Here is a 27,137-nt window from a genome sequence, read left to right on the forward strand (position 1 = left end):
GTTTTCTGAGTGAGAGTGCTGCCTCTTCCCCCAGCGCAGCTCTTGCCCTGCTGGAAGTCCTCTGTGGCCCGGTTGCCCAGTCTTTCTCTGCCTGTTAGCTTCCTCCTCCTGCAGAGGAGTGGAGCAGGGCTGGAGTGAGGCAGCAACAGCCCTGGGCCCTGACGAGCTCAGTGGCCACTCTGCACCTCAGTATTCTCATCTGTAACTTGGGGCTAATACTACCTGCCTTTTCTGCTCTTAATGAAGCATTGGACAGAGAAAATTGTGAGACACCTTTCTCCACCCTCCTCACTAAAAAAAATAATATTAGGGCTTCCCTGGTGGCTCAGTGGTAAACAGCCCACCTGCCAATGCGGGAGCTACAGGTTCGATCCCTGATCCAGGAGGATCCAACAGACTGAGGGGCAAGCTAGGCCCACCCAGGCGCCACAGCTACTGGGCCTGTGTTCAAGAGCCTGGGGGCCACAACTGAGCCCATGTGCTGCGACTACTGAAGCCCTTGCTCCCTAGAGTGTGCGCTTCACAACAAAAGAAGCCACCGCAATGAGAAGCCCATGCACCGAAACTAGAGAGTAGCCCCCACTGACCGCAACTAGAGAAAAGCCTGGGCAGCAACGAAGACCCAGCACAGCCAAAAATAAATAAATAAACATTAACATTAAAAAAATTAATAGAAAGAAAAAAGGAAAGAAAAAATATCTTCTCCTAGTTCCTGATACGAAGTTTTCTTTTCTTTTCTTTTTAAGCCCTAAGTTATCATGATTTAATTTTTCTTGCAGTTACAGAGCAATTTAAAAATTGGGTTTTGATACTAGGTTCCTTGTGTTCCAACGTACGTGTACAGTCATTCAATCAACATTGCCAGTCAACTCGTAAAGACACGACATTAGTTATTGATTCAATACTGTTTACCCAATGTCATACTCGTGCTACATTTTATTTTTTGCAGGATGCTGTACTAAGTCGGGTCCTGGTAGGAAAAACAGAGCACTGTCAGACTGAGTAATTTGATGAGTACATCATGATGATGAGAACAGGGGTGTGTGTGCTGTGTGCTTAGGCTCAGTCGTGTCCAACTCTTTGCGACCCCATGGGCTGTAGCCCACCAGGCTCCTCTGTCCCTGGGGATTCTCCAGGCCAGAATACTGGAGTCAGTTGCCATGCCCTCCTCCAGGGGATCCTCCCAACCCAGGGATCGAATCCAGGTCTCCTGCATTGCAGGCAGATTCTTCACCACTGAGCCAGCAGGGAAGCCCCAGGAAACTCTAATAGATAGTGTCTTTTTCAGCCCCCTCCCTCCTTCCATGGCACCCCCTCCCCTAACCCCAGCTCTCCCATCCCTCCAACCCTCCATCCCTGGGGCTGAGTGAGGGGAGGGAGCTCTTACTGAGCGTGGAGACAGAGCTGCTGGGAGAACTTTCACTGGTTCAGCACAAACCAGACAGACATCCAACTGCCAGAACCTGCATTCCTTTGCCTGAGGGCCTTCTCTAGCAGAGAAACTTTCTTTGCTCCCTTCAGGGGAACAACACTCACCCAGTGAGGGACTGGGGTTGTGTATAAACACCCAGCTCCCTCCCCTTGGGGTGAAATAACTTTGAGGTGCATATTCTAGACTGTATCTGAAATTCCCCAGTGGGTCTGAGTTCTGGGAGAGGTGGGGTGAGGTGAGGGGGTCATCCGTGGGTTCAGTTCTCCGACTGATGGTACCTGCAAGGATGATGGTGCAGATGCTGAAATGGGAGAAATGGGGAAGGGGTGAGGGTGCTCAGAGCTCAGACAACACACCTGCTATTGGCTTCTTCCCTTCTGTCTCACTTCTCCACTCATCTCCGAGTGTTCCCTAGGATCCTTCCCAAATAGAGACTTGCGCTTGAACCCTTGTCTCAGGCTGTACTTCTGGGAGAAATTTTGGGCGACCTGTGATGGAGGGACACAGAGAGTCCATCGTGACCCACCCATCGGTTGAACTCGGCTGGAAGCTCATGGCTGAAGTTCAACAAAACAAGCTCCCAGGACAGACAGCACGTGGAGAAGAGTGGAGAGCAGATCTGGAGGGGTCGGGGGAGAGGGGTAAAGAGGAAGCTGTTTCCTCATGGAACTTGCCCTCCAGTGGGGAAGGCTAATGATATAAAGATAATTGCAATAAAATAGACTGAGTACTGTGACCGGGAGTACAGGGAACAGTTGGCCACCAAGGACCACTCCCCTAGCCCAGGTACGTTTTCCCAGCAGAAGGGATGTGTATGCCGAATCCTGAAGGATGAGCGTGAAGGGGAAGAAGGCAGCAGAGGGTGTTCTGTGCAGCAGGGGGTGCTTGTGCAAATCTTTAGAGATGAGACAGAGAGAGAACAATTCCATCGGGGGATTGAAAGAAGGTCATTAGACCTGGACCTCAGAGTTCAAAGTGGGGAGTGGGGAGAGGAGAGTTTAGTGGGGCTGTCGCTGGGACAAGAGAGGAGGACTTGACCGCCAATGCAAGGAATCACTGAAGGTTTTTAAACAAGGGAAGGACAAGATCTGTGGCACTGTAGACTCTGACCACCATGTGAAGGCTGGATGGGGTGAAGGCAGGAGTAGGGGCAGGGGAGCTGCTGGTGTGGTCCGGGAGAGGATGGTGGCAAAGGCTAGGGTGGAAGCAGGGAAGGGAGGTGTGAAGGATGCTGAGGGCGAAGGGGCATCACTGCTCGATGGACTCGTGGGGAGAGGTGGGGTGAGGCGAGGGGCTCATCCGTGGGTCCAGTTCTCCGACTGATGGTACCTGCCAGGATGTGCTGAAATGGGAGAAATGGGGAAGAAGTAAGGGTGCTCAGAGCTCAGGGTTGAAGTAGGAGCATCATTTCACACATGCCAGGTTTGAGGGGCCTGTGCGGATGCCAGTGGAGACATCTGGGGGTGGGGGGGTCAGCTGGATGGATGGCCCTGGAGGTCAGAAGTAACATCTTAGCTCTCAATAAGACGTGGAGGGGAAGCAGTCAGTAAATGGACCCTGCAGCAGTAGACAAGCTGACATCCCCAGGGCTGAGCTGACACCCCCAGAAGGCAGGCCCAGGGCAATGCCCCCAGGGGGCACCGCACTGGAAGGATGGCAGGAGGTAGTGAAGCTGGCAAGGAAGGCTGAGAAGGAGCAGCCACAGAAGCAGGAGAAAGACCAGGGGAGCTGCCATGGGGGAAGTCGAGGGAAACTACAGCCAACAGAGTCAAGGGCCGCCAGGTCAGGTGAGATGAGGAGAGTGTCCGGTAGGGTCAGAATCAGGCCAGAGGGGCAGCAGAGGAGTGACCACTGAATCTCTTCTCCTTGAGGGGTGAGCAGTAGGCAAGGGCAAGCGGATACCAAGTGCAGACAGCTTCTCCCAGCGAGCTAAGTGGTCACAAGGGGTCCAAGTCCCGCTGCATGGGAGCGAGCTCCAACCCAGGCCTGTGGGCCGTGTGGTGTCCTCTGGGTCCGCGCACAGCACAGGACACAGCCAGTGGCCTTCTTGCCTGAACTGCTTGCTAGGGGGGGACCACAGGGGGCTCCCCAGCTCCCAAACTGGAGGCGCTTCCAGGTCAGCACTAAGGCCAGAGGAGGAGGCCCCTTGAGCCAGGTATCACCAGGGCCACCTGTGCTCTCTGCTTTATATTCTGGGCTCTGACACTGGACGTCATTTGAAGAAACTCTCCTACTGCCAAAAAACATTTGCCAAACCATCAACCTAGTTATATGACAGATGGGGAAACTGAGGCTCAGCGTCTGGGGTCCTAGTGAGTCAGTCACAGAGACGGAAGCACATGCAGCCCCGGGGCTCCAAGTTTGGGATCCTGTCCACAGCCCCAGAGTCCACAGCGAGAAAAGGGCCTTGGCCAGGCCAGAGCCAGGATTGTGAAAGGCTGCTGCTACGGGTGGAGTCTGGCGGCCAGTGAAGACAGAGACAGACAGCAGAGTAAACACCACGTGGAGGGCTGCCTGCTGCACAGGCCGCGGAGATGGCCGGCGTGCCGGCCAGCGGGCTGCCAGTCCGTGACCACAGCCCTCGCCCCGTGCCCAGCCTGCCCCAGCTGCCCCATGCTGGCCACGGAGTGACCGACCCTGGCCTGTCTCCCCCAAAGCCCCCCGCGCTGCCTGCTCCTTCCTCCTCCCAGCCTGCTCAGACAAGGCCATGAATAGAACATTAAAGGTAAAACCTTCTAAAAGAAAAAGCAGCTCCCTGGTAGGAGTCGCCTCATGAAATGTCAAAAGCAGAGCAAGGCTTCCTGCCTTGTGTGATCCTCACTAATGGAGGCACCTTAGCCTCCGTATCCCCATCATCCAATCGCCCTATAAATAAATCATCCTAAGAAGAATGCCAATTTTCCCCCTAGGGCCTCATGAATCTCTGCATAAAAGCCCCCTTCATGATGCACGCATTGGCTCAGGTGCCCGGAGAGAGAGATGGCGAACCCTGCTTCCAACAATTTCAGAGGCAGTAGCAACTCTCATGCCACCTCCGTGGGCTGAGAGTTGGGAACTCTGCTTTCCTCCTGACTCGAGGAAGAATTTTTTGCTCCATTTCCTGCAAATCCACCCCAACCACAGAGCCACTGCCCTGTGCAATCAGCCCAGGGAGCTACCAGGAGGCCTCATCTCTGAGGGCTCTAGTGCTTTGTCCCTTGGCAGACATATGATGACAAGTCGTGCCCACCCCCCTGCGTGGGTGGGCGAGCCACGTACCCACTGGAGCTCTGTTCCCGATATGTGGCATGCACAGTGCTGGCCCGCCCGCCCACTCCCAGGGCACCCCCCACTGAGTGGCTCACCAGCCACTCATGCTGCCAGGGGTCCCAGTGGTGGGAGTGCCAACCTAGGTGCCCGGGAAGCTCAGCTCTGCCATCGGGGATCTCTGGCAAGCACTCCCTGAACCTGTTGCACGCTTGCCAGGTATGGTTCTGCATGCACACACACAAAGCCTTGTGCCAACTCTCTTGCTGGGCGGGCCTGGAGGCCTCCACAGCACCTCTTCTGAATCACCTAGCAGGGGATGTTTGCAGGTTTGAATCCCAACTTCACCAACTGATTAGACCGTAATCACAGGTTCTGAAGCACCCTACTGAATCTGTTAGCTCTGACACCCCGTCCCACCCCACCAAGGAGAGGGGCGCTCCTCCTTGAGAGGGGGGAATGTGCTCTTCTGCTTCCAAGATGAGATCCACTAGACTCTCCGCCTTCTCTTCTTTTCCAAACTGCAGGAAGAACGGGTCTCACAGGTACACATCCTTGGCTGGAAGTGGGCAGGAGAAAACCTACGTGGAGGACCCGCAGTTACCGCCCAGCTGACCGGCCAGGGCTGGGCCATGGGGACTCTCCAGAGGAGGGGGGGCAGGTGGAGGGACCCCCTCCCCTCATCCAGCCTGCCAAATGCCACCTCCTGGGGCTATTACTCCCCAGTCACCAACTAGTCTGGGGTATGGCTGTGTTAGTCGCCCCACCAGGACAGCCTGGAAGGGGAGCCGTGGAGAGCAACACATGCAGAGTGCCCAGCCCCCTAATAAGCCAGGGCCCCGCCTTCCTGAAGGGCCTGAGAGTGGGCAGGATGCTTCATTGTCTGATCTCTGTCTGCAATGAAGCCAGCAGTGCAGGAAGCAGCAGGGGAGAGAAGGGTGGGGGGACAGAGCAGGAGGACAATTGAGAGAGGGGTTCGGGGTGTCAGGAGCCCCAAGTCCTAACCAGACACGTTCCTGGAGGAACACCAGAAGAAGAGTGCACGGGAACTACCAGGGAACTCTGTAATGAGACATGAGTGATTCAGATTCAGCAGTGCCCGGCACCTCGCAAAACAAATGTCACATAAATCAAGGCAGATGGGCATGTGAGGCGGTGGCGCTGAGAGGCTAAGAGAGCCAGGCAAAGAGCGTGGTGGCCGACAGACCTGGGGTGGCATCCTGACTCTGTGCCAGCGGGATCACCCAGACTCAGGGAGTTCATTTGGTCTGCGCCTCAGTTTCCTTATCTGTATGGCAGGGACGAGCACAGACTGATCTCGAAGGGTGGTTGTGGAGACTGCCTGAGGCTAGGCATGGAGTCCACTTAGTTTGGCCCGTCACTAATTATAAGCAGCTATTGTCAGCATGTGGACAGGGACCGGTGGAATCGGATTCAAGGCAGGTGAGGAAGAACAGTCCATTCTCTGCTGCCCATTCCCTGCTCGCATCCATACCTCCTCCTAGCAGCCTTGGCCAGGCATGTTTGGACCACAGTGGCCTCCCCTTGCTCCAGTGATGGACCCCAAGAGTCAACTGTACCTTTTCACCCCAGTTCGACGACATCCAAGGAGGTCCCTGCTTCTGGACCCCCCTCGCCTTGGAGTTGACGTCTTCCTAGGTGTTCGCTTGGGCTTCCCAGGTGGCACTAGCGGTAAAGAATTTGCCTGCCAAGGCAGGAGATGCAAGAGACGTGGGTTTGACCCCTGGGTCAGGGAAGATCCCCTGGAATAGGAAGTGGCAACCCGCTCGAGTATTCTTTTTTTTTTTTTTTCTCTCTAGTATTCTTGCCCGGAGAATCCCATGGACAGGGGAGCCTGGTGGGCTACAGTCCATGGAGCCGCAGAGTTGGACATGACTGAGCATCTAAGCACACATGCGGTCTTCTCCCAAGCCTCGAGCAAGCCCTCCCCCTGGGGTGCCTGCATCACTCCTCTCTCAGACTCACTTCTACCCAGGTGGCCTGGCCAGTGCACCCCGAGGAAAGGGCCGCTTCCGGCATTCTGCATGGAGGTCCTGCCTTCTGCTGTCCCTGGAGGCTCTGTTCCCGTTTCACCAGCTATTTTGCTTCCTCGGCCATCTGTTCCCTCCCTGTCATCGCCTCTCTGCTTTAACCTTAACCACTACTTCGCTGCAGATGGTACCAAACAGATCCGTTCTTGACATCCTTCAGCAGGCCTGCCCCCTCCTTCTCATCTCCAGAGAGTGAACTTCTGCTCTGTCCTGTCTCAGGCCCTGACTTCAAAGCTTGGAGTTGGACTCACCGCCCGACAAGCCTCCCTCCCGGATCCCATCTGCTGTCAACTCTGCCACAGGTCAGGGGGCAAAAACTCCTACCAGTCTCCCCTGTCTTTTCCATTTCGTAATGAGACTTCCTCGCTCCAGACTTGGCCGAGAACCTCTCCCCGTGTCAAGTCCACTCTCTGTTCTGGTTATCCACCTGGTCTCCTAAAACAGAGCCACTGAACCCTCCGGGGCGGTGGGGGTCGAGCTTAGCAGCCTGAGTCCGAGACCAGAAACTCGGGTTCATTCCTGCAGTAAAGGAGCCAGTGTGTCCACGCTGGGAGTTTGGGTCCTGAACAGTTCCTCGGCAGCAACTAGACCTGGAAACTGTGGTGAGGAGTTGGCCTCGTGTTGGCACGACAGGGGCGGAACCAAAACACATTTTCTACATCGTCTTAGCTCACAAACGGGGAGCATTGCATTTCTTTCCTTGTTTTTATCCTGGCACTGGTGAGAAAATGCATGCAAGGACTTTATTTAGCAACTCTGTCTCTTCTCTCTTGAGGTGACCTGGTGTTTCCTTAAAATTCCTCATCCTGGCTTCTCTTTGCTGGTGTAAGGACCAGGAACTTTGAGGGGAAAAGCAGTCCAGAAGCTCCCAGTTAAGGAAACTGTCTTGGTGTCATTGGTTTCATTGGGCTGCTTTACTCGAATGGGACAGACTTGTGCTGGGAAGACTGGAACTCCACTTCTGTACCTAGATTTGGGCTAAAAAGGCTTGTATCTCAGCCCTCTATACAGGGCTCTTGTAATTCCCCTCTCTACACTTTCTCTAGTAGAAAGGGGAATGTCTTGGATGTCCGTGGAACACTCTCTACTTCCCTTCACCGTTGGGGCTAAGGAGGGCTACACATTAACAGCTCTAAGGGGAGCCTGCTCATACCTGGACACATGAAGTCTCTCTGATTCCCTAGGGGACCTCTGAATGCCAATCAACCAAGCATCTGACAACCCCATGGTCCCTTCTTCCTCCTACCTTCCCTTCTTCCCACAAAGGAGACCCAATCCAGCCACCAGGCCAGCCCATCTGGCTATGGAAACCAAAAGAACAAAATGCATCTTACTGGGTTGCAGGCCTTGATCTAGTTCTTGCTGAATTATTCAGGGATGGCATTAACTTATAAATGAGTGTGTTTGACTGATTTTGTGGTTGATGTACACATAAATTCTAATGAAAGACAGCTACACGATTTTAAATTATTAATTAGACTGCCACTTAACAAAGCCTATTTGGCACTCTATTTCCTTGCTTAACAAGACAAAAACTTTAAGGAAAGGTTCTGTATTCGCCCAGAGGCTGTTGATTTGCATTCTGTTTTTTATAGCTCTAAAAATGAAAACCATAGATCCTGACCTTAAGCAGGCCACTTCTGGCCAAGCAAAAACCCAGCAGGCCACTCTCCCTTCCTAGATGTTGCTGAGTGGCTCGGGGCCTCGCTTGCCCTGCCTGCCTCTCATCTCTGACCAGAGATTTGCTTTTTATATCCTGGTTCTGCCAGGCTAGGCTGGGAGATGGAAAAGCCAGCAGGGCAGCTGCTGAAGCCTTCAGCTAGCAGCGCGGTCAGCAGCAAGATTCACTGAGGACTGAGGCTGTTCTGATTCACAGAGGTGGGGCTGTAGCCAGGAGAGTCTTCATTAAGAGATGCAGGCAGCACCCCCAGTTCTTAAAATGTCCTGCCCAGGGACAACATCATATTAACTGTCATAGGACAACCGGAAATCAGAGACATGACTCTTGTGGTCCAATGCCTACTCTCACCTTCTTCCTCCTCTGGGGTTCTCTGCATGATAGGTAGGGCTCACGGTCCCCTCTCCTCCCAGGATCTAGGAAAGGCTACTCTTTCTTCATCTTTCAAACCCTTTTCCAAATCATAATTAAACTATGAAACTCCCCCCAGGGCCAGGACCCCATGTAGGGTTCTGCATCGACGGGCAGGGAAATTGCAACAAATACCTGAATCCATCCTATGACCTTTTTTTTTTTTTCATCCTATGACATTTTTGCCAGGAGCCTTTGGGAACACTTGAGAAGCAGAAACTTCAGTGGCCACCTCTCTTGCCACCAGCCCTAGGCATATCTTTGTCTCTGGGCACATACCTAGAATCCACACAGAGAATCTGAGTGCCCTGTGTTATGTGTGCACAAGAGAGACCAGTCCTGGTGACCAGGATCAGGGAGAGATTTGCCCAGACCAGGACCAAAATAAAAGCCCTTTGCCCACTCAATGGCCCAGAGCAGCAAAGGACCTCTCTGCTCTGCTTCCTTCCCGCCAATCCAGGTGAAAACCTCTTTGTTGGTAGAATCTCTCTCACCAACCAAGCTATGCAGGAAGGGAAAAATAGCCCAAGTGGCAAACACACGTGACTGCCAAGCCTCCAGTGGCCATCTCTTGGGCAGGCTAAGGAGCTTCCCGCTGGGGAGCAGGCCCCAGAATGCACTGGGTTCATCCCAAGCTGGGTCTCTGGCCAGCGAGGATGGGAGAAAAGGCTCTTGGAGGCTGCTTAAGCCTCCCTGGACACCTCAACCATATAAATAAAATGCGTGGGCTGCTTCATGGCTCATTTTTAACTGTAAACTGACAAAAGACCAAAAGGGAAATGAGATGTCAGCTGCTCTCTATTATCTCCATCACAGACCTGCAGCCCAGACATGGCGGCCTTCAGAACTACCCAGGAAGTCTTCCCCACTGGGGCAAGTTTGCAGGATCCAGGTCCAAGGCGCCCAGCTCTGTAAAAAAGGCACCTTCTCTGTGCAGACATACTCTGGCTAGCACTGGCGGGTGCTGAAAAGACTTTTGGTCCCTTTCTAGCTGGGGAAAGGAACTGGAGTGGATCCTTGAAGTGGTGTTTCCAACCAGCGGCAGAGACTTCCCACCTACAGTGAAAGGCAGTCAGCGTTCCCCCACCCTGCACTGCACCGACCCACGTGGAGGATACAAGTCACACAAGTTGGTGGCTATTCACACAGTGGGGCGACCCAGATTCATCGGACGGCCTGAGCTAGGTGGGACCACCACACAGCCTTTAGGGCTTCCAGCGCAGACGTGGTTTCTTCACGCACCTGTCCCACCAGCTTATGGGGTCTCTTCCATCACCCCCACATCTGCTCCTCTCCGCCCATCCCTGGACTTCGCTTCCCCCTCCTCCCGTCATCTCCCCTTGCCCATTTTCTCCTTTCCCATCCTACTGTGAGGTCAGAATTCCGTGCTTACGACACCTCGGTCTGTTGCCATGGAAACAGGGGCGGATTAAGGCTGGAGCGCGGAGCTCAGGGATCAGGCCCCTCCGCTACCTGAGGTCCCACCTCAGCCGGCTCCCGCAGGGCCCGGGCAGCCAGCCGCAGGCGCGGGTGGCTCACCGGTCGATCGGCCCGGGCCAGGGACGAGGGGGTCCCGGCGGGGCGCCGCAGCCCGCCCGGACCTGGGAGGTGAGAGAGGTAGACGACGCAGAGGCCCGGGCAGCGGGTGGCGGAGCCCGCGGGCTCACGGCGTGGTCACCTGCCCTCCCTGGGCCCTGGGGACCGCTCCCCGTGCGACAGCCACGTGGGGGCGCGGCGGGACTTCCCCAGCGCCCGCGCCAACTTTGCAGCGCTCGGCTAGGAGCCCGGCGGCCCGAGGGTCGTGGTGAGGTGGTCGGGGGCGGGGGTGGGAGGGCAGCTGTCCTCAAGTTAAGCCTGGCACCGGCAGCGCACTCTCCTGGCACGGCTTCCGCCTTCCAATCCCTCCGCTCCAGGCAGAAGGAAAGTTTGAGGAACCGGACCTCCGGCGCTAGACACCAACCCTCGGCCGCTGGATGCCCAGAGCCCATCCCTGGGGACCACCAAAGCGTGGTGCAGGGAAGGTGCCCGCATCCGGGCCCCACCTGGGAAGCCGGGACGCGCGGTGAGTGAGCGCCCGAGCTGCGCGGCGCCTGACCGCCGGCTGCACCGGAGCGCGGGTCGGAACCGGCCCCGGCCCCGGCCCCGCCTAATTGGCGGAAGCTGGCGGCGTGGGTCCGCGAGGGGGGATGGAGGCTGCAAGTGAAAAACTTTATACCGGCAAAGATAAGGTCCCAGGAGGCCGGCTCCCCTTCCATCACAGGTAGTTCACTGTGGTCTCCAAATGACCTCGCCGAACCAGATCTCTAGGCCTGGCGGCTGGATTCAGGGAGCAGATCCCGAGTCTCGATACTAGCCCCCTTCGGGGGCCGCGCTCCCCCAGCAGCACTCCCTCCGCGGGTGAGTCCCGCGAAGCCCTCTAGCCTTCCCAGAGCTGCTTCCCAGATCGGGAGCCCCGGCGCCGGGCGGCTCTCGGGCGGCTCCCAGGCTCGCGGCTCTGCCCCGTGCGCAGCCAACTCCAACTTGCCCCTGCGGCTCCAACTCACCTTTGCGAAGCATGTTGGCCGCGGGGCCGCCACTCCGAGGTCGGCCTAGGCGCTCTCCCTCCCGGGGTCCGGATTCAAATCCTCGGGCGCCGGCTGCAGCTAATCCGTGCGCGTCGAGGCGGGGGCAAGCCGGGGATCCGCTGGTGCCCGGCGGCCCGGCCCCGCAGGGGCATGGTGAGCCCGAGCCCCGCGCCGAGGGCACCGGCGCCCACCGGCAACCGCGGCTCTGCCCGGCAGCCCCCGGGGCGAGCTGCTTTCTCCGCGGATCCGGCGGCCTGCTTCTGCAACCCCGAGCACTTTGCAGGCGGTTTTGAGGGGGGACGCCGCCCCCTGGTCCCCCCGGCCGCTGCCCCCTACTCTCCGCCCCCTCGGGTCGCCGCCGCCGCCGCGGCTGCTGCAAAAGGGCGCTCGCACGCACCGCGGAGCTCCGGGGAAAGCGCCCGGCGCGCGTTTGCAGGACCGTGCGATCGGCGGAGCGGGGCGCCTCCCTTCCTCCCCCCGGCTTCCCCCACCTCTCCTCCTTCCCTCCCTCCCCCGCTCGCTAGCTCCCTCCCTCTTTCTCTGCGCTCCCCGCCCCCGCTCACGGAGCGCCTCCCATACAAAATTTATGAAAGTGCTCTCAGCTCGCGGTGCCAAGCGCCGTCCTATTCCCAGGGCAGCGGAGCTCAGCCGCGCGGCGCCGCCTCCCAAGGTGTTTTCGCCGCGCCCGCCCCCGGGGACGATCCTCGGCCCGCGTCCCCGGGCCGGTCGTCGGGCCACTCGAGAGCCCCTTCCGGGCTTCTCCGGCTTCCCGAAGCTCGCACCCGCAGCCCCACCCCCTCCGGGCGAGCGCCCTTCGCGGATGGAGGTCACCGAAACAGGCGGCTGGTAGCGTGCGCTCTGCCCACCGGCTGGGATGCGAGGACCGCCGCCCAGAGTCCCCGATTACAAGTCCGCACCCCTGCCCATCTCCTCCCTGGCCGACTCCGCTTCTTCCTCGGAGGCTCGACGGCTCCTCCTTGCCCAGGACAGCTCCGGCAAACCCAGCCGCATCGCATCCCGAGTCCTAGGACACTGTTCTTTTTTTGTGGGGGGTGGGGGGCGAGTGCGATGTGCTCCCTGGCTAATCTAGACCTGGCAACAAGCACTGGGGAGGCCCAGCTGCATATCCTAGCGAGGGAAGACCGATGTGGGGCTCAGCCAGGCTATCTCTGCTTGGGGGGGGGCCTCTGTTGTCCCTCGGTCTATACAGACCCCTCCGGGGGCTTCGTGGAAAATGGAGGAGGCACCGCCTAAAAAGCAGGTCCAGCTGGGAACCAGCTGGGCTGAGCTTAGAGAAGGTTAAGGCCAGACCAGTCCCGGGTGGAGGCCGGCACCCCCTACTGGCCTGAGATAAGAGGGGTCCTGAACGGGGGAAAAGAGTGGCCTAAGTCACCCATTAAAGGCACATTTATTGAGGGACTGTCAGTATAGAGCTTTAGTCTTCTGGGATTCAGTCAATGAAAAAGGCAAAGTCCCTGTCCTTGTGAAATTTACGGTTATCAGGGACCAATTTAGGAAAGTCCAGATGAGATCTTGCTTGGAAGAAGAAAAAATAAGGTGTTGTTCTAGAGCTGATAAGAGGCGATCAGGGAAAGCACCCTGAGCAGGTAACATCTAAGCAGAGATCTAACTGAAGTGAGAGAGTCATGTGATACCTTGGAGACAAACTTGACATGTTAGGAAGCTCAAAAAGAAGACCAGTATCATTCATTCATCCATACATGCATTCAGCAACACCAAGGTTTGTGCTAACTACATAGGCTTGGTATTCTGCAGTCCATGAGGTCGCAAACAGTCAGATGTGACTTAATGACTGAACAATAACAACAATAACATAGACTTGGACTTTCAGAAGCTTATGGCAAGCTTCTGTAGGGGAAGACCCATAAGCTATCTTAGAATGTGCTAGGAAGAGATAAAGTGTGGGAGGGGACTCTGCTAGCTCTGTAAGGGGCTGAAAGACCATCCAAAAAGGTTTCACAGAAGAGGTGCCATTGGTTTGAGGGCTGAATTCATCAGGTTGAGAAGGGGAAAGACTAGGACAGGCAGGAAGGAATGTGTAGATGGCTTAGAGGTGAGAAAGTAAGCTTGTGCTGAAGTTTAAGAAGATTGGTCCATCTTGCAATAGAAACCCCAGGTAAGGCATTCTCTCAGCCTCCGCCAGCTGCAGGACCAGACTGAGCCATCCTGTCTGAGCCCTGCCAGGCAGACACTAGCTGGAACTCTGAGGACACTGAGAGCTGCAGAGGCCCTCCGCCAGTAAAACCCAGGTCAGGGAGGTTGAGCAATTCGCGAAGCATCTCACAGTAGATCAGTGCTGAAGTATGAGCCTGCATCAGGGTATGCTAATCCTCCTTCCACCTCCCAAGCCGCCTCCCCATGACCCCTTGCCCCGCAATCTCCAGTATCTTAGGCAAAGTTGGCTGGGGCTGGGCGTGAGTGTGAGAAGCAGAGTTATTTCAGGCCTCTGGAGGGCTGGGTGCTGTTCTGGAGGCCAGCCAGGGGGTGGGGGCGACTGTAGGCGGGTGTTGTAAGGTGGGGGTGCGCTGTGCCCGCCTTCTTGTCAGGCAGTAATTACTCAGACTGCTGAGTAACTCTGGCAGGGAGACCCCCACGGACAGATGGAGGTGTTCTCGGCCTAAGTTGAATGACGGCCCCTGATGTCCTGCACAGCGGGGTCTTCAGGCACAGGCTTGTTTCCTAATGGGGGCTGCACAACTCATTCAGGACACAGGCTGTGGGGTGGTGCTGTAAGAGGATGGGGGCCTTCTATTACCAGTGGGCCCCACTTCTGCTGAGGGAAAGGTCCTAAGGGGTGTGGGGTCCACTAGGGAAATGCCATCACTGTCTACTGGAGCCAGTCTTTCCCTCTTGGGACTCTCAGCTGCATCCAGAGCTAAGGCTGCCCACAGACTGGGCCTTCGTGTCCTGAATGTGGAGGGGCTGGACTCAAGGGGACCCCAGAATTGAGATTCTCCACACTGGGGGTCCAGAGAACCTGAGAGATTGAGAAAGCGCAGGCTGGACTCTCGTTACGCTGATGGGATGTTCCTTGGGCCACATTCCTGTCCGAGGTTGTGACCATCCTAAGGGCATCCGTTGGGGGTCTGAGGGGCAGAGCACTGACCTTTTCTGGCCTGCCCCTCAGCTGCTCATTCCCAGCCTGCCCGGCCAGCCCTCCTCTCTGGGCAGTCTCCCAGGCAGGGCCTGTCCCTGGCTGCTTGTTTTTCACTTCTCCCTGCGCCTTAATTAGGAGTTTCCAAGCAGGGAGGGCCTCCAGGGGAGCCCGAGGCCACAGAGCTGCCTTAAAGGGCCAGCTGTATTCACACAGAGCAGAAAGGAAGACGGTGCCAGAGGGCTGGGTGGGCAAACGGCCCTGAGGGGTGACTGCTTGGTGGCAGACCTTGCTGAAAGCCAGTCCTGCAGGTAGTCTGCTCTTCTAAAGGTCAAGGCTGTCCCACTGGCCACTTTGCCTTCTCTTTGGGATTCCAGGAGCTTATAGGCCGGCTACCTAGGCCGGAGGGGCAGCCAAGGCAGGGTAAACACTGGCCAGAATCCCGAAGATTTAGGCAGTCAAGTCCTTGGACTTCCCTTTTCTACCAGGAAAGCATCCTCAAGCTGGGGTCCTTCCCCTGGTAGCAGTTTTTCACAGTGAACCTTCCACACTGTGGGTTCTAGAGGTGTAAGGGCATCCCAGCGCTCCGGAAATCGGCATCAAGACTCAACTTGACGCTGGCTCAGTGGGCGCAGTTCTGTCCTGTCGGGACAATGGGGTCCTCTGAGGCAGGGAATGCGGCCCCGCCCATAGGTGTCCAGGGCTGATCAGGAGGGGAGCTGGGGAGCTGAAGGAAGACCCGGCGGTGTTTCCATTTACAAGACTGCGCCCCCCGAACTAGGGCAGGGAGTCTGCAAATAGGAGGGCACTTGTCCAGGAGAGCCAGGATCAGGCTGCTCGCAAGGGGAGGAGGGGACTGGGTCGCCGGGAGAACGCAACCGCCGTGGTCGAGGACCACTAGGGGCTCCCGAGAGTCCCGACCTTCCGGGCTGAGACGAGCGGCCCACTCTGGCCCCGCCCCTATCTTTCTCCTTCACGGTCCCCGCCCGGCAAATCCCCGCCCTCGCTGGCAGATCGGCGATCGATCGCACTGTCTGCGCTCTCTGAGTTCTTCTAGCGCTGTCTTTTTGGTCCCAACGTGGGTCCGCTGGCGATGGCGGCGCTGGTGGCGGCCGAGGCCGCAGAGTCTTGTAGCCGAAACGGCCCGGGCAGAGGTGGGTGCTACGACGCTGCGGCCTCCGGACCTCCCATCTCGGGGTAGGGCCCCTGAGTCAGGGACACGACCAGCCCACTTAAACGGCGGCGGTGCCGTTCTCCGCCAGATCCGGAAGGTCTCGTAGTCACTCGCTCCGAGTCACTGTCGCTGGAGTCCAGGGGGACCGGTCTTTCTTATGCGACCTTAGGGCACCATCGGGAGCAGCCCCTCCTAGAAGCTTGTAGTTCTCAAGCCGGAAACGCTGCCTCCCTTCCTTGGAGGGCAGACAGACTCCTGAGGACTAAACGATGAGACGGACCCGACGGGGAGGGAAGGAGCCAGGCGTGTTGGACGGGGCATTCCTCAAGTCTGCCTTCAGGGAATACTTCACGTAAGAGGCACAAGGTTTCATTAACCCGGCACTTACGGAGCGCCCCCTGAATGCCGCCTGTGCTAGATGCGGGGACTAGATTGCAGCCCTGCCCTTAGGGATCTCACCGTCTACCGGGGAATACTGACGTAAACAGAAGGTCACAGCCAAATGGTAAAAAAGGAGGAGCCTACTGGCCTTTGGGACAAATTGAGCTGCTAGGACTAGCAGCTCCCACACCCCTGCAACCACTAGGGACTTGGGCCTGTCAGAGGAGCTTCTGTGAGGGCCGGCCCAGAGACACTGACTGGTGTTCCAAGGCCTTTGAAACAACTCAAGAAGTACCATAGCAGTGGTTACATTCAGATCGGGACTTAGGGTCCCAGCCTGTCGTTCTACTACTCCACTGCACCATCACCATCACCACCCCTGTGTCTACTGCTGCCCCAAACAGTACCCACACACAGAGGCTGAAGTGTCAGTCTAGCAGGATCTCCGGTAGAAGTTCTGGCAAATAGTACAGGCTCAATAAATATTCGCAGAATGAGTCCATTTCTCACCTTTTCACACTCTTGAACTGTCTGGTGCCCAAAGAGATGCCCAGGTTGGGCTAAACTGAATTGTGGGGAGTAGGATGCCGAGTAAGGGCTGCAGCCTTCCTAAAGGACTACAGTGTTTCTTCTCCTTTAATCTTGGGGGTGGGGGGTTGTAATTATTTGTGTCCCTGCATTTCGCCCTCTAGACTACAAGCCCTTGAAGGGCAAGATCACTTTTCTGTCCTCACCTCTTTGCCCACAGTCCTGACTGGAGTGTGTTCTTTTCAGCCTTCCAGGAGTGGGAAGTGGGATAGAATGATGGAACTAGGGAACTTAAGGCAGTTAAATGTATGGTGCTTATTTACCTTTTGAATGAGGAGAGGGAAGAAGCAAGAATTAACCAGTGTAGACATAAGTCAATGGGACTGGAGTAAGGAAGGAAGTCTTTTAAATTAGTACTTGTAACAGTTTGTTTCCAGATCTCATATCTAGGATCTCAGAACTTCAAGGCTTTCTCAGGGGCTGGGAGCAGAGGGACGTTTTCCCAGACTGATTGGGCTGGCTGGGCTCTTGGGCTGTCTCAGGATTGTTCTCTATCGAGGAACAGTTGTGTGGATGTTTTTCCCATTTGCCCCTCAGTTGTGTCACCTGGTGCCAGCTTTACTCTCAGGGTGAGTGAGCCACACCTTCAAGTCCTTGATTCCCAATAATCTCATAACATGGAAATCAGTTACACAGATTTCCTCCTCACTTAATGGGTCATCTCTCCAGCTTCAGCATGAACTCAGTGGGGAAGAAGGCTGAGCCAATCCCCTTGACTTCTGGGATCTGGGCCTTAAAAGTTGGGTGGCATTAACAGCTCCATCAGGTCTGGCTGTGATTTAAGCCAGGCACCAACTCAGGCCTCTCACATTTATCCTAGGTCGAGCCCCTCGGGGCCGCTTGGCCAATCAGATCCCCGCTGAGATCCTGAACAATCCCCAGCTGCAGGCGGCCATCCAAGTCCTGCCTTCCAACTATAACTTTGAGATTCCCAAGACCATCTGGAGGATCCAACAGGCCCAGGCCAAGAAGGGTGAGCCCCCCCCCAAGCTCTGAGCTGGAGTGCAATTGGAGAGGTGGTCTGACCCAGCCAGGGGGGTGTCCCCATCCCAGTCTTTTCCCAGCCCTCTGCTCGCATGTCTCTGCTCTATCTTGCAGTGGCCTTACAAATGCCCGAAGGCCTCCTCCTCTTCGCCTGTACCATTGTGGATATCTTGGAAAGGTGAGCCTTGGGGCACTGTGGAAGCTGAACCGAGACCTTCCCCGTGTCCATTATGGCTCTGGCCATTGGCATCATTTTTTTCCCTTTCTGGACCTCTGCCTTACTGTGTTCCTTCCCACAACCATACACACACCAAGGGAAAAACCGCAATCTAAACTCCTAGCCTGCTACAATCCTTCCTTGTCTCTATAAATTTCCCCTTCCCTAAAAAAAAAGAAATTGGGAGGGAGAAATGAGTCAATTTTATTGTCCTCAAAGCTGGGCGCAGAGCAGATGGTGGGGCCTGGGGAAGAAGCTGAGAGCCCCCAGAGTTGACCCTGGAATGGGCTGGGTGGTCAGCGTGGGGTCTGGCTATGGGGGGAGACTTTTTCTCTGGCACCTTTGGAGGAGTGGGGCAAGGAGGGGCTTGGCAGCAGGAGAAGCGCCTAGGAGATGGTGTTCAGTTCCTCCACCTCCCTCGTCTAAGTTTCTTCAATACAATGAGCCATCCTCAGGAGGGGGGTGAGCGCTCAGCCATCTGGAACCAGTACAGGAACAGGGAAGGCAAAAGAAGAAAGGGGAGGTCATCTTGTGATGGGAACCTCCCACTTCCCTGCTGCCGCCCTCCCCCCACCCTGCTTCGAATCTCGCAGCCACAGACTCACTTCCCTGCTCCCACCCTCTTGCCCCTTGGGGATGCTCTCTGGGGCTTGGGCCAATTTGCATACATTTTAATCTATAAAAAATTAAGTGCTCCGGCTGACTCAGATGCCTGGGCTGCATTCTAAGGAGCTGAATAATTTGCTTCTGTGCACAGCCTGATTTGGGGAAAGGGGTGGTGGTGGGGGGGGAGGGGGCAGTGCCTGGCAGCAGCTCAGCGTTCGCCACCACACCCCCAGGAGAAGAACAGGGAGACCCCCCCCCCCACCTCCCCGTCCCTGAGCCAGACTCCATGCCCCAGGGGTGGGTCTCAGGGAAGAGCTGGGCCTCTGACCCCCTTCCTGTGGTGAGTTTAGGGGATGTGGGGTCTTCCCCACCCACCCCCATCCCCCAGTGATTCAGGCCTGGCAGCAGATCCCATGGCAGTGCGCTGGCCATAGCCCACTCTTCCTGACGCATGAGGCATGTGGGTGGCGCCATGTGCTGTGGGGGAGCTGTTCGTGGGTTCCCCCATCCTGGCACAGAGGGCCTTGACTAAGGGTGGGGAGGCAGCAGGGGTTCTGGGCGGCTGGGAGGTGATGTGCATCCAGCACGTGTCACAGTGCCAGGGAGTGGAAATGTGTGTCTTTGCCTGTATGTGCATGCACCTGGCTCTGGGTGGGATGAGTCAGGGCAGCAGAGGTCTGTGGTTGACCCGTGGGTATGCCAGGCTGAGGCCTGGGGGGTCCTTCTTGCAGTTGGAGTCCGGGCAGAGGAACCAGGGTGCTGTAGAGTCCATCCGCATACAGCTAGAGTTCCAGGAGCTGCTGCCAGACCTGGGGGAGGTAGCAGCTGGGCCCCTCCTACTCTGTTGGCAGAAGTGGCAGTTGCCAACCCAAAGGATTGGGAGAGGCAGGGAGAGCAGAGCTGGGCCCTGAGATATACCACATTCAGGTCTCTCTACCACCTCACTCCTTGTGTCACGGTCCCATCATTTCCACCCCCACAGGTTCACAGAGGCCGAAGTGATGGTGATGGGCGACGTGACCTATGGGGCTTGCTGTGTGGACGACTTCACTGCGAGAGCCCTGGGGGCTGACTTTCTGGTGCACTACGGCCACAGCTGCCTGGGTACGGCCGCCAGGACACCCAGACCTGGCTGGGAGGCAGAACTGCACGCTCATCTCCATTGCAGTGCCTGCTGCTGCTGGCACGCACCAGGTCCCTCCTGGTGTCTGGGATGGCCTTGGCCTTCCTGCTCCATGGGTGGAGCTTGCCTTTGGACTTGGTTGCCTTGGAAACCATGCTGCTGTCCCAGTTATGGGTGTTTGAAAGGCTGTTGGTGGTAGAGCAGGCTGGACCCCCTAGTCGAGTGGCAGAGATGGAGCTTCTAAAAGACCCGTGACACTACCCTCCCTACCTCCCCAAACCCCGTCTGTCCTCAGGCTGAAGCTGCTTGTCCTCTGCCCCTCTTGCCCTCCAAAACAGTCTCCTGAACTCTTCCCTCCTCCCAGTTCCCATGGACACCTCGGCCCAAGACTTCCGGGTGCTGTACGTCTTTGTGGACATCCGGATAGACACTGCCCACCTCCTGGACTCTGTCCGCCTCACCTTTCCCCCAGGCAGCGCCCTTGCGCTGGTCAGCACCATTCAGTTCGTGTCAACCTTGCAGGTAATGGGCTGGTCTCTGGGCTCCTCCTGGGTCCCCACGTCAGGTGCTCCAGGCTGGTCCTCTGGGCCTGGCTCTCCCTCCCCGTCCACTTGCTTCCCTTCCCTCATTCTCCCTACAGGCAGCTGCCCAAGAGCTGAAAGCTGAGTATCGTGTGAGTGTCCCACAGTGCAAGCCCCTGTCCCCTGGGGAGATTCTGGGCTGCACGTCCCCCTGCCTACCCAAGGAGGTGGAGGCTGTGGTGTAAGTGGAAAATGGGGGGCCAGTCATAGAGACATAGGAAAAGTTCCCTAGGTTCCTCTGAACGCTGAGGTTCATCGTCCAGGAAAGGAAACTGAGTCTCAGACTCCTTAGCCATTCGCTCAAGGTCACCCTGCAAGATGGGGACCAAAGAGAGTTTCAGGTTCCCCGACTCCCTCTCCAGTGCTCTGGCCAACATCCAGAAGACTATCCCCAGGGTGGGGCAGGAATGAGGGCCTGATGCTGGCCGGGGGGCGGTGGGGGGGCGGAGGGGGGGGACAAGGGTGGGGCTCAAAATGGTGGGAATATAATTGGAGAAGATGGATGGGCACGCCCAGGCTGCAGCCCCATTAATTTAGCATCTGGACAGCTAACAAGCAGGAGCAGCGTGTCTCCTGCCGCCTAATTATTTTAGGTAATGGAAATGCTTAATGTTGTGTGAATGCAGCCAGCCTCGGAGCCGACAGCTCCCCCCGCTAAGACTGGGGAGGGGAGCCCCATTCTCAGCTAATGGCAGGGAAGGGGGGGCATTCCCCTGACTCAGTCCCACTTCCGGGGCTGCTGGTGCTGCTCCCACAAGCTTTGCTGCACCCACACAGGACATCCCTGCCCCCAGAGAGGCCCACATCAGGGCCTTCCCTTTCCCTGGCAGCCCTGCTCCCTGATGGGCATTCCCTCTTGCCTGGGCATATATAACTCTGAGCTCATACATGCCTGCCCCTGGGGGCTTCGGGTGTCTGTTGGAGGGAGGAACACCCCGAGTGTTTGTTGGCCATTCATCACAATTCGGTGTGGTTTCCCAAGAGAGAAGGAGCTGCCACATGGACTGTCTTCCATGCTGTGGCCTCTCCATGATCTGGGAAGGTGCAGTTAAGGACAGCATCTCCTAGCCCTGCTTGATACAGCCTGGTGTTTAAGCCTAGAATCAAGTCCCAGGTATACTGCTTAAGAGAGCTGTGTGACTTTGGGCAAATTTCTTAACATCTCTGAACCTCACTTGTATCTTTTGCGAAATGGGGATTCAGATTTCTCTACATCCTTGAACCTCACTAGTATCTTTTGTGAAATGGGGATTTTGTGAAATGGGTAGCTTGGAGGATTACCTGTTAGGATTGAGTAAAGTCATACATGTCAGGTGTTTAGCCCAGGCCTGGTACATGGAAGGTAGAAGCCCAGTAAACACTGGCTCTTATTACAGTTCAGTAACTGGACCCAAGAGCTAGTTTGAGCAAAGAGTAGTCAAACTATATATACACCCTGAAAGCTCATTTATGGCCCAGATGACACCCTGAACACCACTTCCCACATCCGTACTGAGCTAGGTGAGGGACAGTCTGTCCTTCCACCTCCACGTTAGGCTCTCTAGAGCCTTCTCATGACCCTGGCTGGCTCCTTCCTCTTCCCCTAGAAGGTTCAGTTGGGGATAGGGGCAGTTCTTAGATTCTGCATTACATAACTAGAGGGGCCTTAACGGTCCTCCAGTTCAGACTCCTATTTTACATGTGAGACATCCAGGGCCTTGCATGTGGGAGGAGGGGTTTTAAAGGATGACTTGTCCCAGTTCACATACACCGCAGTGTAGCCAGCCAAGAACTCAGTCCTCTGGACCTCCAAGCCACTGCCTGCTTCTGGTGCCCCATCCCACCCTCATGGCCCCCTTTCTCCCCACTGCAGGTATCTTGGAGATGGCCGCTTCCACCTGGAGTCTGTCATGATCGCCAACCCCAACATCTCCGCTTACCGGTATCGGCTGGGCTGGGCTAACCAGCTGGGAAGGGGGTGGAGTCCCCTGCCCCTGAGACCCTCAATCAGCCCCAAACCTCCTCACCCCGGGACCACTTAAAAGCCCCCAGCCCTGAGGATCTGAGGTTCTGAATCTAGGTACCAGATGTAGGGTTGCTGCTACACAGCACCTCCCCATCCACTGGATCCACACCCAGATCCTAGAACCCTCTCTCGTGCCTGCTCCAGCCGTGGAACTGATCTTCCAGTAGCAGTCTCTGCTCTTGCCTCTGTTCCTAAGTGCCTGCATGGAGCCTGAGGGTTCCGAAGACCAAGGGGCTGCATGAGGGAGCTGTGTATATGGCACAAGTCCTGTGAGTGGCTGTCCCAGTGACCCTGACAGCTTCTTTTCCAGATACGACCCTTACAGCAAGGTCCTGTCCAGAGAGCACTATGACCACCAGCGCATGCAGGCCAACCGCCGGGAAGCCATAGCCACTGCCCACTCAGCTAAATCCTGGGGTCTCATCCTGGGCACTTTGGGCCGCCAAGGCAGTCCCAAGATTCTGGAGGTCAGTGGGCTCTGGGAAAGGGGACTAGCTGGGAACCCGGCTGAGAAAATCAGGAGGCCAAGGGATTTACTTTGGCCACTTGATCACCCCAGCTCTGCCTCCTTCTCCCAACAGCACCTGGAATCTCGGCTCCAAGCCTTGGGACTTCCCTTCGTGAGGCTGCTGCTCTCCGAGATCTTCCCCAGCAAGCTCAGCCTCCTTCCCGAGGTGGATGTGTACGTTTCCCCACCTTAATCTATCTAGAGATGACTGGCTAAGGAAGCTTAGAATCTGGGTTCTGCCCAGCTCCTATTGCAGGCTGGAGTCAGTGCTTCCATGACCATGAAATTTTAATGTTTAGAGAGCACTCATTCCGCGGGGGCTACTTTTGGCTATGGGTCAACTCAACTTTGTCTGGCTTGGGGGCTCACAGGCAACAGCTATATCATAGTCGTTCTGCGTGAGATGAGTTTGAGGGGTGATTGGCACCTGCATTGGACCAGGCAGTAAATTTTATCCTGGGGTCTGATCGTGAACATGCTGCCCAAGCCCTCTCTTCAGGAAGTTCATAGTCAGGGACTTCCTGGTGGTCCAGTGGTTGAGACTTCACCTTCCAGTGTGGGGGGCTGCATGTTTCAATTCCCTAGTTGGGGAGCTAAGATCCCACATAAGATATACAATATTGTAACAAATTCAATAAAAACTGAAAAAAAGCTCACAGTGGAGGAAACAGGAGAAAACAATACCATAGTGCTATTCTAAACAGCAGTTGGTGACAGTCTTTACTTTCGAATTAATAGTAGGCTCCGTTGAGTGTGTTGGGGACACAGTCATGTTCTTCAGCATGCTGCCAGGAACAGAGAGCACCCCCCCCGCCCCCCCCTTCCCCCGCCTTTGGATCTGACCTGATTTCCCTTCTTATAGGTGGGTGCAGGTGGCATGTCCACGCCTGTCCATCGACTGGGGTACAGCCTTCCCCAAGCCGCTGCTCACGCCCTATGAGGTAACACTAGGTTCTGAAAACCCCTGGGGGAGAATGGGCTTTATCCTTAGTTCTGTCCTGGAAAGGGTCCTCAGTGGAGCTGCACTTAAGTTACAGCGGAGGCACTTCCTAGCTGTGTGGCCTTGTGCAAGTCCCTTCCGCTCTCTGAACCTCACATTTCCTTTCTATGCTATGGGTATAATAGGACCTTCGTACGTCATCGTGAGGACTGAATTAAATAATCCTGCGTAGAAAAATGTTGGCAAATGCTACTGTCCGGATTTTCTCCCCCAGGCGGCGGTGGCCTTGAGGGACATATCCTGGCAGCAGCCCTACCCTATGGACTTCTACGCCAGCAGCTCCTTGGGGCCGTGGACGGTGAACCACGGGCGGGATCGGCTGCTCCAGGTCCCAGGCCGGCCGGCCCTGGGGAAGGTAGGAAGGGACACCAAGGAAGACCGAGGGGCCTGGGCGCGGCCTCCCAGGCGGCGCGAGCCGAGGCCGCCGCCCTGCGGCCGCTAAGGGAAATGCACGACAGCGGGGTGGGGAACGTCGTAGAAGCGGGACCGTGACCTAAGTCTGCCACCCCAGGTTCAGGGGGGTCCCGCGCGCCCCTCTCCAGCCGCGGCTTGCGAGCTTTGCAGCTGCAGAGACGAGAAGGTGTCGCCGATCGCTCCCTGAGACGCTCCTGGTTCCCAGGTATCAGGCCTACCTCTGGACCTGCCGCACCCTCTTCCCGTTGTCATGGCAACGTCCGCTTGCTCTGAGGCCCGCCTCCAGGGTAGTGGCTGTATTGGGTCCCGCCCCTCGTGTTCAACTTCCGCCCGGGGAAAGGCTGCTTCCTGTTCCTCTGGCGCGCACGCGCCATGCATGATGGCTGCGCAGCCGCTTCTGCGGATTTTGTGTCTGGCGGGTTTTCGGCAGAGCGAGCGGGGCTTCCGTGAGAAGACCGGGGCGCTGCGGAAGGCGCTGCGGGGCCGCGCAGAGCTCGTGTGCCTCAGCGGCCCGCACCCGGTCGTGGACGCAGCGGGGTCGGAAGGCGCCAAGCCAGACTCCGGTGAGAGGAGCCCTGCCCGGAAATGCGCCCAGAGTCTTCTGTCTTGCCTCGTCCGCGTAACACCTGCCTGCACACAGCCACCCTTGTCCCTCCCCACATTCCTGCCATCCTCCCACTTCATTCTGCCCCTACATGCCACCTCTGCCAACCTAGCCGCTTGCTCAAACTCCTGCCTGGTCCTCTCAGACTTCTACTCATCTCTCCAGGTCAGTCTGTTCCCCGCCTCATTTACCCCAGACTTTCTACTCTGCCTCAACCACCTCTGTTTCCCTCATTCTCTGTATTTCTTTCCCCCTAGATTTCCCCTTGCCTTAACTCTGTACTCTTCCCGTAATCTCTGTAGGACCCTGCCCTCCGGAGGAGCAGCCTCGAGGCTGGTGGTTTTCCGAACAGGAGGCAGACGTTTTCTTGGCCCTGGAAGAGCCCACGGCGTGCAGAGGTCTGGAGGAAGCCCTGGGAACGGTGGCACAGGCACTGAACAAGCTGGGGCCTTTCGATGGGATCCTTGGTTTCAGCCAGGGGGCCGCGCTAGCAGCTCTTGTGTGTGCCCTTGGCCAAGCCGGCGATCCCCACTTCCCTTTGCCCCGGTTTGTCATCCTCGTATCTGGTTTCTGCCCGCGGGGCCTTGGCCTCATGGAACCCATCATGCAGGGTCCCTTGTCACTGCCTTCCCTCCATGTTTTTGGGGACACTGACGGCGTCATCCCCTCTCAGGAGAGTGTGCAGCTGTGTAGCCGATTCAATGGAGCCATCACCCTTACCCACTCTGGTGGCCACTTCATTCCAGCAGCCGCACCCCAGCGCCAGGCCTACCTCAAGTTCTTGGACCAGTTTGCAAACTGAAAGCTCTACAAAGGCCTTTGCCTCTGCATCCCCTTTCCATTCCACTTCCCATGACCTTGATGCAGCCTCTGTAATCCCTGCCTTTTTTCTACGTAGAAATCTCCCCTGCTATTAGGGCACCTCACCATCTCCAATTAAGAGACAAATATCAGTACTTAAGACTCAAATTATATAAGCCCAGCTCTGCACTCAAAGAAAAAAGGGGGAGGAGGATTAGGAGGCCTCAGTGGACTTTGACCTTGGCATCCTGAATGAGTGGGGGGTGACAGGAAAACGAGAGACTGGCAGCACTGACTGCCACACAATAAAGTGATTTGGATTTTGAGCATCTTTTTCCTGGAAAAGAGACACAGGAAAACCCGTTTTATGTTTTTTTAAAACATGGATTCCTAGGCATCAGCACAGCCTCCAGGGCAGCACCAAGCTGGGAGGTGTTTGCAGTTGTGAACCCCTAGGACAAGCTTACGCATATGTGCACATACACATTTTTGGTGGAAGTCTTAAGTCCCAAGCTGAAGGAAAGGACGCCTCCCTGAAGGAGGGAAGAATTTACATCTGAGAAGTTTAGGGAAGAGACCAGTTGGCAAAGCTCTGCCTGGGCCATATTGAGTTTTAGCTCCTTTGATCCTGATCCCTAAGAGTTGTGTGTTGGCCTGTCAAAACCAGGCTTCATGTATTCTCTGTTTTCTCCACCATAGCTGTCAGCTTCTCTGAACTATGAGTTTGAAGGATGGGATGGTACTAGACCTAGATAGAAACAAAGACAGCACAGAGGTAACCTTTTTCCAAACTTAACCCTGTTTGCAGAGCTGGAGATGGATGCTACTCTGTAGTGGTCACAGCCAAGGCCTAAGCAGCCCATCTGGTTTGAAAATGCTGTTAGTTATTCTTAGGCACTCTAAAGACTGCTCGCTTTAACCATTCCCTCCACTTCCAGTGCCTTCTTCCCCAGGCTGCCCTGCCTCTGCAGATTCATCAGTTTGTTCCTTTTCTGGAAGATCGCAACAGGCCGTATCTGGCCCACAAGCATGGCTGCCCCAAGTAGTTTAGTAACTGAGCAGGAATTGGGGTTAGGGAACTGCAGCACAAATGCCCTAGCCCATCCTGAGGCAGCCAGACTAAGAGCCTTAAATCACCTGAAATCCTGAGTTCTTCACTATGGATAGCAGCTTTCTGAGACTTACAGGGGCTCCCCAGGTGCACTAGTCATAAAGAAACTGCCTGCCAATGCAGGAGATGATATAAGACGATGGCTCGATCCCTGTTTCAGGAAGATTCCCCTGGAGGAGAGCATGGCAACCCACTCCAGTATCCTTACTTGGAGAATCCTATGGACAGAGGAGCCTGGTAGGCTGCAGTCCATAAGGTTGCACAGAGTCAGACACGACTGAAGCCACTTAGCAGGCACCATGCAATATTAAAAATAAAGCTAGAGTTAAATGCCTAGGCAGAAAGGGGGGCGGGGGGAAGAAAGTTTTTTGCCTCAGTGCTACTACCTTGCTCTTGATGTTTTAAAGGGACCCCTTCCTTGGCAAAGGAAGAGACTGAAATGCTCTGAATTACTCCTACAGACCTGTGGGATTTGGCCCATAGAATTTTAGGGGAAAAAATGGGTTTGTGATAGTTAAAATTTTAGGAATGTCACACAAAAAT

General features: G+C 56.1%; 3 protein-coding genes across 7 annotated transcripts in view; 2 read left to right on the plus strand and 1 right to left on the minus strand.

Annotated features, from left to right (window-relative positions):
- RTN4RL1 (reticulon 4 receptor like 1) overlaps positions 1-11,896 on the minus strand; it is a 73,180-nt gene extending 61,284 nt beyond the window's left edge. The window contains exon 1 of the mRNA XM_043903361.1: positions 11,362-11,896. Within this exon, the coding sequence (XP_043759296.1) occupies positions 11,362-11,374 (13 nt within the window). The 5' untranslated portion in view covers positions 11,375-11,896. The remainder of the gene's footprint in view (positions 1-11,361) is intronic.
- Positions 11,897-15,508: 3,612 nt separating this feature from the next.
- DPH1 (diphthamide biosynthesis 1) lies at positions 15,509-25,121 on the plus strand. 5 transcript variants are annotated; one of them, XM_043903362.1, is made up of 13 exons: positions 15,509-15,651; positions 17,461-17,613; positions 17,739-17,802; positions 19,430-19,551; positions 19,935-20,092; positions 20,211-20,332; positions 22,004-22,072; positions 22,467-22,623; positions 22,738-22,838; positions 23,527-23,605; positions 23,879-24,019; positions 24,176-24,283; positions 24,985-25,121. In XM_043903362.1, exons 1-12 carry the CDS (start codon positions 15,591-15,593, stop codon positions 24,263-24,265), a joined length of 1,317 nt encoding a protein of 438 aa, XP_043759297.1. In that variant the 5' UTR covers positions 15,509-15,590; the 3' UTR covers positions 24,266-24,283; positions 24,985-25,121. The 5 variants fall into 5 exon arrangements, with proteins under 5 accessions (XP_043759297.1, XP_043759299.1, XP_043759303.1 ...); XM_043903368.1 differs by having other exon boundaries at positions 15,574-15,694; XM_043903364.1 differs by having other exon boundaries at positions 15,568-15,694; positions 17,461-17,802.
- On the plus strand, positions 24,371-25,809 carry OVCA2 (OVCA2 serine hydrolase domain containing). Its single transcript, XM_043903369.1, has 2 exons — positions 24,371-24,641; positions 24,985-25,809. Exons 1-2 carry the CDS (start codon positions 24,455-24,457, stop codon positions 25,482-25,484), a joined length of 687 nt encoding a protein of 228 aa, XP_043759304.1. The 5' UTR covers positions 24,371-24,454; the 3' UTR covers positions 25,485-25,809.
- The last annotated feature ends 1,328 nt before the right edge of the window (positions 25,810-27,137 follow it).

Source organism: Cervus elaphus, chromosome 5, assembly GCF_910594005.1.
Source record: "Cervus elaphus chromosome 5, mCerEla1.1, whole genome shotgun sequence".
Classification (NCBI taxonomy): Eukaryota; Metazoa; Chordata; class Mammalia; order Artiodactyla; family Cervidae; genus Cervus; species Cervus elaphus.

Excerpts from the sequence above, each read along its gene's own strand:
- OVCA2 (XM_043903369.1), top strand. The coding sequence starts at position 24,455 with ATGATGGCTGCGCAGCCGCTTCTGCGGATTTTGTGTCTGGCGGGTTTT. Across the intron at positions 24,642-24,984 it reads AGGCGCCAAGCCAGACTCCG|GACCCTGCCCTCCGGAGGAG; the intron begins GTGAGAGGAGCC and ends TAATCTCTGTAG.
- DPH1 (XM_043903362.1), top strand. The coding sequence starts at position 15,591 with ATGGCGGCGCTGGTGGCGGCCGAGGCCGCAGAGTCTTGTAGCCGAAAC. Across the intron at positions 17,614-17,738 it reads ACAGGCCCAGGCCAAGAAGG|TGGCCTTACAAATGCCCGAA; the intron begins GTGAGCCCCCCC and ends TCTATCTTGCAG. Across the intron at positions 24,020-24,175 it reads GCCGGCCGGCCCTGGGGAAG|GTTCAGGGGGGTCCCGCGCG; the intron begins GTAGGAAGGGAC and ends CTGCCACCCCAG.